We start from the raw sequence: 13,397 nt of genomic DNA on the forward strand, positions 1-13,397 counted from the left end.
CATTATCTAAAATAATTTCTGAATTTAAAAAGACTACTGAAATTTCTCCCCCTCCTCCCTCAACTCCTTCTCTTTATCCTTTGTTGTCTGAATGCACTACCTAGCCCAGACCCACCTTTCTTCCTCCTCTTCCTCCTCCTCCTGTTCTGAGGCCCTTTCTCAAACAGCCAGTGTCTGATAGGGGACAACTACGTGCCCCAGCTCATCAGTTATGGTCAAAGGTAGAACTTAAAAGTATAATCAAGGAATTTCTTGATGCTCACCAGGACCCTACTGGTTTTTCCAGAGAATTTAAATACCTGAGTGTGTGACCCTGGCTCTACTTTGGGAAAAATAAATTTTTTTTTTTTTTTGAGACTGAGTCTCGCTCTGTTGCCCAGGCTGGAGTGCAGTGGTGCAATCTCGACTTACCGCAACCTCTGCCTCAGCCTCCCAAGCAGCTGGGACCACAGGCACGCACCACCATGCCCGGCTAATTTTTGTATTTTTAGTAGAGACGGAGTTTCACCATTTTGGCCAGGCTGGTCTCGAACTCCTGATCTTGTGATCCACCTGCCTCGGCCTCTGAAAGTGCTGGGATTACAGGCATGAGCCACTGCGCCGGGCCATAAAATTATTTTAAATAGTTAACACAAGTTCTCATTGCAGACATAAACTCTTGCTGATACAGCAGCCACATTGTCTGTAATAAATTCCACCTTGTTACAAGGTTCCATTCCTTGGAGTCAAAAAAAATTCAAAGGGTAGGTATCACTAATACTCCTGTAATGGCAAGTAAATCTCAGCCTATAACTTTTCAACTAGGTCCTTTACAAGGGACTCACATTTTCCTTCTGGTTCTATCAGCTACCATCCATCTTATAAAAAGAGACTTCTTAGAATTATAATACCCACATTTTTTTCTCCCGAAGGGGGACAACATATTTAGAATTAGATGAGAAAGCTGAGTTACTAGACATAAAAAAAGTTTCAAAATCTAACCCATTTGCAATCCATATTGCCCTAGAAGACACTGAATTATTGAATAATGAAGAATTACAAAACCTACTAAAGGCAGTACTTGATCAAATATGGTCAGAGTCTTCCACTGATACTGGAAGAATCCTCTTGGCTACCCTGATCAAAGTATTTTACTGTAGTGGACTTTTGTAGCACATCCTTTAGTAGTTCTGTGGATGAAAGTATTGATTTCTCTTTACCTTTACTTGGGAAGGCAGACGATACACACAGACAGCTATACCCAGGGCCACACTGAGAGCCCAACTGACGCAAAAACTGTTCTTTTAGATACTGACTTGTTCTTTTTTTTTTTTTTTTTTGATGGAGTTTTGCTCTTGTTGCCCAGGCTGGAGTGCAATGGTGCCACCTCGGCTCACTGCAACCTCTGCCTCCTGGGTTCAAGGGATTCTCCTGCTTCAGCCTCCTGAGTAGCTGGGATTACAGGCATGCGCCACCACACCTGGCTAATTTTGTATTTTTAGTGGAGACAGAGTTTCTCCATGTTGGTCAGGCTGGTCTTGAACTCCTAACCCCAAGTGATCCGCCCATCTCGGCCTCTCAGCATGTTGGAATTACAGGCCTGAGGCACTGGTCCTGGTCTTTTGACTTGTTCTTAAAAAAAAAAAATGTATTACAATACATGGGCAGTTTACTCCTCTGCTCAGAAGATAAGCAAGCTTTTATAGAAGATGGGATACATTCATTACAACAGCCTAAGGGGACATAAAATTTCTAAAGAAAAACTTCAGTTTTATAAAAAACAAAGTACTTGGGCCACTTATTATCTAAAGAAGGACTTTCTATTAATCTAGATAGACTGAAAGGAATTTTAGCTTTCCACCACCAACAACCAGTAAACAAAAGGGTTTGGGGGACTGGCAGGATATTATAGAAATTGGATTCCAAACTTTTCTTTAAAGCTCAGTCCTCATATGCGCTGTTAAAACAGAACATGCCAGGACTTTAGAGTCGGCAGAAGAAAATCCACCAACATTTGAAATGATCAAATGTGATCTTGCTAATGCTCCGCCTTTGGGATGTACAAATTATAACCTTCCATTATTATTTGTATAATACATGAAAGTGGTGGAGATGCTTTAGGGGTTCCTAAAACACCATGTAAAAATGTTTATTTAGAAACAGAATGCTTGTTCCCCAGTGCTGCAAAGAAACAGCACTCAAACATAAATTTAATCCTCTCAGCAAGGCCATTTTTACTTTCTGCAGAAAGGGTGCTCATCGCAGATGGAACAATGGCAAAAGCACACCTGAACAAAAGAGGGAAGCAATTTTTATCCCTGATGTAGTTTGTCCCTGCTACTGTGTTCTGTCTCCATTGGCTGGAGCCAGACCTCACAATCGAAACTAAAACCTGATTGGCTAACAGTTTAAAACTTTTCTCAATAGGTAAAAGTAATGGAAAGACAAAAGAAAGAGGAAGTTGCTTATGCCAAATAGGGAAGGGGCACAGGCTGCGAGCTGGAGCGTACCTGCGAGCAGGTCCAGCACAGACACCTTGGTTAAGGTTCTGGGACATAGAATGTACTACATGCGTGTGAGCATGTTTAATAGCCACATGGGACAGGGCTTAAAAAGAGTTATTAGCACAAAGCCAGGAGGCTTGAAGGAAGTTAGTTTTTTTTTTGTTTTTGAGACGAGTCTCGCTCTGTCGCCCAGGCTGGAGTGCAGTGGCTGGATCTCAGCTCACTGCAAGCTCCGCCTCCCGGATTTAGGCCATTCTCCTGCCTCAGCCTCCCGAGTACCTGGGACTACAGGCGCCTGCCACCTCACCCGGCTAGTTTTTTGTATTTTTTAGTAGAGACGGGGTTTCACCGTGTTAGCCAGGATGGTCTCGATCTCCTGACCTCGTGATCCGCCTGTCTCGGCCTCCCAAAATGCTGGGATTACAGGCTTGAGCCACCACACCCAGCCAGGAAGTTAGTTTTTAAAAGAAACTATTATTTTTAACACTTACAGTTTATTCTTTAAGAAGAAGGGAAACTTTGAAGAGGAACTTTTCACTTTCTACAAACACAAAGATCGAAATAGACAGTCATTGCCACAGTTGCCTAAAATATAATCCAGGAAAACCATTATAAGGACATTTCCCTTTACCTGAGGCCCTTGTGAGGTATGACCATTAGATTCCATGCTGTTGCCACCCTCAGAAACATGCAAACATGTTCTGGTAATGATTTACGTGTTTTTCTCACTGGGCAGAGGCATTTCCATGCAGAAGAGCAGTGGCCTCAGCAGTGAGTAAAATTGCTGTAGAAAAACGTATTGCAATCCGGGGAATTCCTCTGGAACTTGTAGCAACAGAGGAACTCACTTCACCGGGTGGATGATTCAATCGGTATGTAAACTTTGGCCCATCCTCCAGCATTTCCATTGCGCTTACCACACCCAATCATCTGGGTTAGTGAAATGCACCAATGGAATAATCAAAACTCAATTGGCAAAATTAACCAACCCTTTTTAAATTCCTTGGTCAGAAGTTCTTCTGCTGGTTCTGCTTAATCTGAGGTCGACACCTTTAGGTAAACACCAGTTATCTCTGTTCGAAATTAGGCAGACCCATGAAATTATCTCCAAGGAATTGTACATCTATGATATTAAAGGGAGACATATTAAGCTATTGCAGTGCCCTTGCAAAATAATTAACAAAAATTATAATTGACAAAAATAATCTTTTCACAGTGAGCTCCCGGGAAACAAAAATTCGAAGGACCACAGACTTCAGCCAGGAGATTTTGTCTATTGGAAATGACATTTTTAAAAAAGTCTCTGCAACCAGCTATGGACCTTATCAGGTACTTCTGACCAGCCTTCACCGTAACATTAGAAGATGACTCTTGAATTCACATCTCCCATCTAAAGAAATCTGAGCCTCGGCTGGGCACGGTGGCTCACTCCTGTAATCCCACCACTTTGGGAGGCCAAGGTGGGTGGATCACCTGAGGTCAGGAGTTCAAGACCAGCCTGGCCAACATGGTGAAACCCCATCTCTACTACAAATATAAAAATTAGCCAGGCTTGGTGGTGCACGCCTGTAATCCTAGCTACTCAGAGGCAGGAGAATTGCTTGAACCCGGGAAGCAGAGCTTGCAGTGAGCCGAGATTGCGCCACTGCACTCCAGCCTAGTGACAGAGTGAGACCCCATCTCAAAAAAAAAGAAAGCTGTGCCTCTTAAATGGATTGTTGTACTGGAAGGTGATACCCTGGGACAGCTAGGACAGTGTTCTTTGGGTTGTGCCCGGTCACAAGGTCAAATATGTCATACCGTTTCACACTCCCCAATCTTCCTCATCTACTCATCTACAGTCTTGTCAGATTCATTCTGTATTTCACTGGTATCATCATTTAGCTTCCGTCTTTCTTCCAGAACTGGGTATCGAAGGTGTTACTTGACATGTGAAGGCCCTCACCAGTTATACACAAAAGGCCTTAAGTTATAGCCAGATGGGTATCTCATTATTAAATGACAAACTTACCTGAGAAAATCTGTATTATAAAACCATGTGGCTTTAGACATACTCACTGCAGCTCGAGGGTAACCTGTGCTATCATAAAACTGAAAGCTGTGTCTGTATCCCAGATAAGCCAAATGATACCACTAAATTCATAGCTGATAAGAAACCCACATAAACCAACATTTCAGAGCCAAAACCTCCTCTAACCAACTGGCTAAATAGCTGGTTGGGATCTTGGCAAACTTAGTGACAAAAAATGTTAACTTATTCTAGAAATTACTATCCTTTTTTATGTTTGTCCTGTTTGCTTGGGCTCAGCATAAAGGGATAAAGTGGCTGCACAGGGTCCTTAGTGACAGCAAACTGTCTCTGACCCACGTCTTCCAGTTTGAAGACTTTACATCTTCATTGGGATCTTCTATTGTATCAAAGATGTTTAAAAATCCATTTGCAGGCCGGGCGTGGTGGCTCATGCTTGTAATCCCAACAGTGCGAGGCCAAGGCAGATGGATCACTTGAGGTCAGGAGACCAGCATGGCCAACATGGTGAAACCCTGTCTCTATTAAAAATCCAAAAATTAGCCAGATATGATGGTGCACATCTGTAGTCTCAGCTACTCGGGAGTCCAAGGCAGGAGAATCTCTTGAACCCGGGAGGCAGAGGTTGCAGTGAGCTGAGATCGCACCACTGCACTCCAGCCTGGGAGACAGAGTGAGACTACGTCTCAAACAAACAAACAAACAAAAATCAATTTGCAGAAACAGAATAAACAAAAATCTAGTTTAGAACTATGCCCCTGAAGCAACTTTTTTTTTCCATCCTAACAATACAACCACACAAAGCTAATTTAATGGTATTTGAAGGACATTAAACATGTAGGGACATGTAAACATTAACCGAAACTCAGTGAATATCACCACATTTTAAACAGTGCCATCCACAATGGCATTTTAAAATATAGCCAAGTTTTGGGACAATTTAACAATGCAGAAGTTCAAAAAATACGTGGTATAACCCAAGTTCCTGTTTTAACAGCATAGAAGTCAAGATTTAAAAAGAGGAAATGGGGGGCATTGTGTAATTTAACATGTCTGGAATCCAAAGATACATATTCAATTGTCAAAGAGCTTCAAGCTCAGAGGAATGACCCAACGGCACATTGTACAGGAAGTACAACCATAATGATTCTTTTTTTTTTTTGAGACGGAGTCTTGCTCTGTTGCCCAGGCTGGAGTGCAGTGGCCGGATCTCAGCTCACTGCAAGCTCCACCTCCCCGGTTTAGGCCATTCTCCTGCCTCAGCCTCTGGAGTAGCTGGGACTACAGGCGCCCGCCACCACGCCCGGCTAGTTTTTTTGTTGTTGTTGTATTTTTTAGTAGAGACGGGGTTTCACCGTGTTAGCCAGGATGGTCTCGATCTTCTGACCTCGTGATCCGCCCGTCTCGGCCTCCCAAAGTGCTGGGATTACAGGCTTGAGCCACCGCGCCCAGCCAGTACAACCATAATGATTCTTTAGAGAAACAGGATGATTACTTAGAGCAGTCTGGAATTAAAAGTGCATATGTCTTTCCATGAAGAAAGATGGTTACAGAATTAAACTGATAGAATCACAATGGTACCAACTTAGGAGAAATGACAGCTGAGCCCCAGAGCCATGGTAAAGACTGTCCACAGGCACAGACAGCCACAGTGGGCTGGGGCCAGAAAGGGGAAATTCCAGGGCCCCCACCCAATTGTGCATATTGGAGTCACCTGCTGGGAATTTCCACCAGAGTTTTTATTTGGTGGTTAAGTGTCTGTGCAGTTGGATTTTTGCTTTTTTGGTCATTATGAGTACATTCCTTAGTGGGTAAAAGAGTTACTTCCAGAGAGGCTGCATAGAAAGAGTGGACCTTCTGGCAGCACATTAAACCACCAGATGCTTAACACTGGGGAGAACAAGGAGAGCAGCTGAAGGTCCCAGATTTGGACTCACTTTGGAAGGGGCTAGACAGTGTGGAGCCTGGGTCTCCAGTGGGAGCCCTTGGACAGGCAGCAGTCAGCAGGGTCTGGGGTGAGGCATCGAGGGAGGGAGAGAGGGCTGTGCCCACAGGCCAGAGCCCATGTCCCACGACGGGACCAAGCAATGATGCGGAACCTGCACTCCTGGTATGTGGGAGGACTCCTGTAGGGCTGCACACAGTTGGCAGCTTCATGGCTTCAGAGCTGGTCTGTGCCATGCGGGGTCTCTTGTGCTCAGGAATTTGTCCTTGACCAAGGCACAGACAGTTCCGGTTGCCCATCCCTTGAAAGCAGTTACGATTCTCAAAGCACTTCCTGTGCCGGCCTCTCTGCATCCTCCCAGGGCCAGGCTTTAGTGATCCCTCCACCTGTACTTTTGACAAGACAAAACACAGCTTGTTCCAGGTCAGGCAGCCAGTAAGAAGGAGAGCTGGACGTGGACTAGGGGCTCACCCCTGGAGTCTGTGCTTCTTCCCCATGTCTCAGGAGCTCCCCTCAGTTCCCTGGAACAAGGTTGGAATGTCAAAAAGACCTGAAAACTGGCAGGAAGATGTCAGAAAAACCACAGAATGGATTGAGGCATCTGACAGTTTGTCTTGCTAGAGGCACATCGGTGGGGGGGTGATCCAGGCCCTTGCTGCAATCACCAAGATGGATCTCGAGCAGGGGCACGTGTGTCCTAGGACCCTGGCTCAGGACCTATTGCCCACTGCGCGGTGATATACCAACCCACCGAAACAGAGGGAGTTGCCGCAGAGAAAGACTAAGACGCATGGGGCAGCCAAGCAAGGAGATGGGAGGAAACCTCAAACCCGCCTACTGAGGGGCTTGGGGATGGCGTTTTTCAGGGATCTGGGCAGGTGATGGGGTCTGAAGCATGGGGATCACTGATTGGTGAGTATGAGGGGTGAAATCATGGGATGGGGGATGAAGAAAGCACATTCCTGAGCTGAGTCGGTTCCTTGGTGGGGGCCCTCACACCGGTTGGCGTCGGCTGTTTTGCTGGGATTTGGGGTGTGGAAAACACCTTAAGCAATTCTTCGCTTACAAGGTCCACGCTCAGAGATTCCACCTCCAGGAACAACAGGGGAGCAGGTGGTCCATGTGCCGGGTGATTCTTGTTAAGTTAGCAGCTGCAGTGAGGCAGGTGATGGTGCCTGCCACACCCTGGTCAGTGCCCAGCTCCAATTCTGCCCAAAGCCTGACTTGGAATTCTCAGTAATCCTGTGAGGAGGGTTTCATGCAGGGCTGGTATCTGATCTCGGCCGGACGTGCTCCAGGCCAGGCCCCCTGGTTGCCTGGTCACCTGGGGTCACCCTCCCCCATCCCTCCTTCCTGAGAGGGCATCACCACACTGCACACACCCCTGTCGACCATTCCTTGATGTCGACAATTTTTTTTTTTTTTTTTGAGATAGAATCTAGCTTTGTTGTCCAGGTTGGAGTGCAGTGGCGCAGTCTCAGCTCACCACAACCTCTGCCTCCCGGGTTCAAGTGATTCTCCTGCCTCAGCCTCCCGAGTAGCTGGGATTACAGGCATGCGCCGCCGTGCCCAGCTAATTTTTGTGTTTTTAGTGGAGATGGGGTTTCACCATGTTGGCCAGGGTGGTCTCGATCTCCTGACCTCCTGATCTGCTCACCTTGGCCTCCCAAAGTGCTGGGATTACAGGCGTGAGCCACTGCGCCCAGTCAATGTCAACAATTTGATCTCCATCTCCTAGCTTTGCCCAGTGGTTCTCAATCTACAGCGTGCATTGGTATCCCTGGAAGACCCACAAAGCCCAGATTGCTGGGCCCACCTGGAGCGCCGCTGACTAGCTGGTCTGGGGCCAGGCTGAGAATGCGTCTCTGACAGGCTCCTAGATAAGGCTTGTTCTGCTGCCCAGGCCAGCCTTGGGGAACAGAGGCTCGAGGCCAGCGGGTCTCCAACCTGGCTGCACAGCAGCCTCCCCAAGGAACACTGAACACCAGCCACGGCAGCCCTTCTCCAGCAGGGAAGGGGCATTTAAAGCCCCAGGCGCAGGCTGGGTGGAGGTCACCTGAGCTGGGAAGTGGGCAGTGATGGAGCATCTGGCCATTTCTAGCTCCTCCCACCTGCCCAGGTAAAGGCTCCCAGGCATGTGCAGTAAAAGGTTATCACGCAGTTAGAAGTTTGTTTTTTGTTTGTTTGTTTGCTTTTTTTTTTAAGCTAGGATCTTTCTCTGTCACCCAGGCTGGAGGGCAGTGGTGCAATCACAGCTCACTGCAACCCCCAACTCCCAGGCCTAAGCCATCCTCCTAACTCAGCCTCCCGAGTAGCTGGAACTACAGGTACGTGCCACCACACTACTAATTTTTTTTAATGTTTAGTAGAGATGAAGTCTCAATGTTCGCAGCTGGGTCACCAGGTGTGCCGTGTGACTCTTGTTAAGTCAGCAGCTGCTAACTTAACAGCCTCAGGTTCCAGGCTGACCTCGAACTGCTAAGCTCAACCAATCCTCCCACCTTGGCCTCACAAAGTGCTGGGATTACAGGCGTGAACCACCGTGTCTGGCCACAGTTAGAATTTTAAAGTAGGGGACCTAAAGCAGATGCTGACCACATGTGCCCATTTGCAGGTCTGCAGTGGCCCTGGCAGTGTGGCCAGTTGTGTGGCTTGCCCAGACAAACTGAGGGGTTTCCCAGGACAAGGGCCTTCCTGTGCTAACACCGAGACGTTCACCAACTGCAGCCGTGGCCAGCAGCCTGCTTGTGTCCAGAGCTCTCAGGCAGGGTCTGTGTGGAGCTTGGTGCTGAATTCTGCTCTGGGGCTGTGAGCAGCTTTAGCACAGCCCAGGGTTGTTTCTACACATCCCCTAAAGCGGTTCTGGCTCCCTCCCCTCTGAGTACCCCAGTGGGAGGCAGAGGGGGCTCTGTAGACAGCCAGAGGGCAGGTGTAGACACAGTTGGAGGAGAGGTGTAGACAGCTTGCAGGGGGAGATGTAGACAGCTGGAGGGAAGGAGTAGATGGCTGAAGGGAAGGTGTAGACACAGCTGGAGGGGAAGTGTAGGCAGTCAGAGGGGAGGTGTAGATGGCTGGAGGGGAGGTGTAGACAGCTAGAGGGGAGGTGTAGATGGCTGGAGGGAAGGTGCAGACAGCTGGAAGGACGGAAGGTATAGGCACAGCTGGAGGGGAAGTGTAGATACAGCCAGAGGGGAGGTGTAGACATAGTTGGAAGGGAGGTATAGACAGCTGGAGGGGAGGTATAGACACAGCCGGAGGGGAGGTATAGACATTGCTGTAGGGGAGATGTAGACACAGCCAGACGGGAGGTGTAGATGGCTGGAGAGGAGGTATAGACGGCTGGAAAGGAAGTGTAGATGGGTGGAGGAGGAGGTGTAGATGGCTGGAGAGGAGGTGTAGACAGCTGGAGGCGAGGTGTAGACGACTGGAGAGGAGGCGTAGACGGCTGGAGGGGAGGCGTAGACGGCTGGAGGGGAGGTGTAGACGGCTGGAGGGGAGGTGTAGACTGCTGGAAGGGAGGGCAGACAGACACTCACTTTCCTGCTTTGCTTCTGCCCTGGCCAGGCTCTGCCACAGGTGCCTCCTTGGTGGGGCCACCACACCATTTCTGGAAATGCACCTAGGATTTGGGACAGGGGCTCAGGATGGGGCTCTGTACAGACCAGCAGGTGAGGAAGGAAAAGGGGAAAACAGAATCTGCCCATGGTCTGAAGCCAGCCTGTGTGGCCAAGGTCAGCAGGCAGGACAGGGCCCCCGTGCGCCTGGCCACCTTGCCAGTCGGGGGAACACAGCAGACACAGTGGCCAGTTTCCATGGACAGCCTGTGTTGAAGTTTTATTTTTTTTCTATACACATGATTGATTAACAATTTAATGAATGGGATGTCATTTTATACCCTGACAAGTTTAAATGTAAATAAATTGGCACCACCTTTAACCAGACTGTCCTGACTTGCACAGGAGACACGCTCCTCACCTCAGCAGCCTCAAGCCCTCCCTTCTCACGTCTCCATGCAAGGACTGTGCAGGTCAGAGCAGGGCTGTCCCCCCGATGAGCCCCTAGAAGCACCCGGCTGGCCATGGCTGTCATTTTGAGGGCAGAAAATAACTGGATTTCTGGTTAATTGGTGACATCCTCGAGAGCTGTTGCAAGCCATGTCTCGGCCGCGTGACGGGGCAGACGTGGAGGGCCCGACGGCCTTGTCTTCACCAAGTGCTCCTAACTCTCAGCAAACTTGGGGTTCATGACCGTCGTGGTGGCACTCTTGAAAAGGGGATTATCCTGGTGGGAAATGCAAACAGGCTTGTGAGTGTGGGAGGTTTTCAGAGCAGAATCTTTTTTTTTTTTTTGAGACGGAGTCTCACTCTGTAGCCCAGGCTGGAGTGCAGTGGCCGGATCTCAGCTCACTGCAAGCTCCGCCTCCCGGGTTCACGCCATTCTCCGGCCTCAGCCTCCCAAGTAGCTGGGACTACAGGTGCCTGCCACCTCGCCCGGCTAGTTTTTTTGTAGTTTTTTTGTATTTCTTAGTAGAGACGGGGTTTCACTGTGTTAGCCAGGATGGTCTTGATCTCCTGACCTCATGATCCCCCATCTCGGCCTCCCAAAGTGCTGGGATTACAGGCTTGAGCCACCGCGCCCGGCCCAGAGCAGAATCTTTATACCTGAAGATACTCCCCGCATGGAAGCCGTCGCTTTGAGGAAGAGCTGGAGGTGGGGCAGCCCTCCCAGGGTCCCAGCACCGGCGGCCAAGCTCACCCACAGCGGCGGATGCCCAGAGGACAAGCTGCCCGGGGAGGCCGAGGTGCAGCCATGCGTGGGTGTCCGTGGCCTCCCGCAGCAGGAGGTCGCAGAGTGTGGGACGTACACGCCCCTCTGCGTGGGACCCCCGAGGATGGCCACTTACGTTGTTCCACTGGGACTTGAGCTTCTCCTTCTCAAAACGCCTGTACTCCCGGAGGTCGCTCAGGTGGGTCAGGGCCTTCCAGATGACCAGCAGGAGGACGCCGATCAGCACGATGCCTGCCACAGTGCCCCCGACGATGGCGGCGATGTTGGGGCCCGCCACGCACTCTAGGAAGAAGCAGCGCACCGAGCATCAGTCCAGCCCCATCTCACTGGGCCGTGTGTGCCCACAGGTCCGAGGTCACCGCACAACACAGCACTTAGAGAGACGGAGGTTCCCAGGGCCCTGGCTCACCGTCCATCACCACGGCCAGGGGTCAGTGAGAACCTGGCCGAGCCCCTGCCGGATTCAATGCCAGGCCCCATGGTTCCAAATGAAATCTAAGGGCCACTGCCACCACCCCTGCTCACAGAGAAGAAGGCAGGGCCAGGGTACTGGGCAGCCAGGGCAGAGCGCTAATACTGGGAGGTAGGAGACGGCGTGAGGGACCCCACTGTTCTACATCACAGTTCAGAATAAGGCTCAGGGTCCCTGCTGGCGTTCGCGCCCCCTACCGCGAAGGTGATTTATGGTCGTCAAGGACAGGCCCAGATCTGAGCTCAGCAGGTGAGGCCGCTACCAGGATAAGCAGCGTGAGGTCCTGGTTCCCGCAGCAGCTGTGCTCACCTCCTGAGCATGGGGACTGTGGCCATAGTGGACCAGGCCCACAGCCGCTGACCCTGGGACAGACAGGCAGTCCTTGGCCTGACCTGGCACCCTCACTCCCCGTGCCCCTTCCTGCCATCCTGACCTGCACCCTCACTTCCCAGGCCCCCTCCTGCCGTCCCGACCCGCACCCTCACTGCCCGTGCCCCCTCCTGCCATCCTAACCCGCACCCTCACTCCCCGTGCCCCCTCCTGCCATCCTAACCCGCACCCTCACTCCCCATGCTCCTCCTGCCATCCTGACCCGCACCCTCACTCCCCGGGCCCCCTCCTGCCATCCTGACCCGCACCCTCACTCTCCGTGCCCCTCCTGCCATCCTGACCCGCACCCTCACTCCCCGGGCCCCCACCTGCCGTCCTGACCCGCACTCTCACTCCCCGTGCCCCCTCCTGCCATCCTGTCTTTCCTGGTGGGGGGGGTCTGCCTTCCTTCACTTGTCCTCAAAGGTGAAGTGACTTGACCGGGATTGCACAAACCAGACATGACCCAGGTCTGTCCCTCAAAGTGGCCTGCAGGTGTTCCTGCCCTGGCAGGTGGGGGTCTGCAGCCCCAGGCCCACGTGTGGGTTGTGAGCTCCAGGCATGTCACCTACAGGCTCAGAGCACCCCACTGCCTGCCTTGGGTCCCCTCCTGGGGAGGGAGGAGCTCCCAGGTCTCAGTCCTGCAAGAGTTCTGGCTGGCTGCTGGCCATGCCTGATGGAGTCCGCCAGCGGCCCCCCAGTCCCAGCCCCTCTGCCTCTCGGGAGCCTGTGGAACATGAGACCTGAAAAGACAGGGTCAGTGCCGCCAAGGTCAACGTGGGGCTGGGCCTGGTTCCGACTGGAGCCAAATGAGTGACGAGCAGAGAGTGTTGGGGGATGGCAGTGCCTGGTGCCCCTGGGCCCTTCCAGGGCTGAAAGCCGAGCACCAGGATCTTTCAATCCCCTCAGGGGAGCTTCACTCAGCAGCCTGACCTCAGGCCACCCCTAGGGACCTGCAACTCCAAGCCTTGCCCCATGAGGCATCCAGTGGGAGATGACCTGGCCCGGGCAGTGTGGCATGCTGGTGGGCCTGCCCGGTGTGGAGCAGCGGTGCCCCGGGGAACAGGCCATCTGCTGCCCAGCTTGATGCGGGGTCAGGTGAGGAGGGGATGGAAAAGGGAGGCTGCTCGGGGTGGGGGGGACTGGCCTCTGGCCTCCTTGCAATGCCACCAAGGGCATCCCGCATGGCTCACCCACCCTGCTAGGCCCACAGCACTGGAGGTGAGACCCTGCTTCTGCACCACCCTCGCCTCTGCAGAGACCCTGCAGTCGGAGCTCTGGAGCCGGTCCCCGCTGCACCCCAGTGGCCTC

The 13,397-nt window shown here is 51.3% G+C and overlaps 1 protein-coding gene across 5 annotated transcripts in view; it reads right to left on the reverse strand.

The window, feature by feature from the left end:
* Nucleotides 1–10,264: 10,264 nt before the first annotated feature.
* Nucleotides 10,265–13,397, reverse strand: part of ITGB2 (integrin subunit beta 2) — a 47,359-nt gene continuing 44,226 nt past the window's right edge. For 4 of the 5 annotated variants that reach the window (XM_009202119.4, XM_003895377.5, XM_009202121.4 and 1 more), the window contains exons 15-16: nt 11,361–11,527; nt 10,265–10,738 (exon numbers count right to left, since the gene is read on the reverse strand). In XM_009202119.4, the coding sequence (XP_009200383.1) occupies nt 10,676–10,738; nt 11,361–11,527 (230 nt within the window). In that variant the 3' untranslated portion in view covers nt 10,265–10,675. Of the gene's footprint in view, nt 10,739–11,360; nt 11,528–12,429; nt 12,830–13,397 lie in introns of those variants that run through there. The other variant, XM_031665804.1, reaches the window with a different exon arrangement.

Source organism: Papio anubis, chromosome 4 (genome assembly GCF_008728515.1).
Source record: "Papio anubis isolate 15944 chromosome 4, Panubis1.0, whole genome shotgun sequence".
Classification (NCBI taxonomy): domain Eukaryota; kingdom Metazoa; phylum Chordata; class Mammalia; order Primates; family Cercopithecidae; genus Papio; species Papio anubis.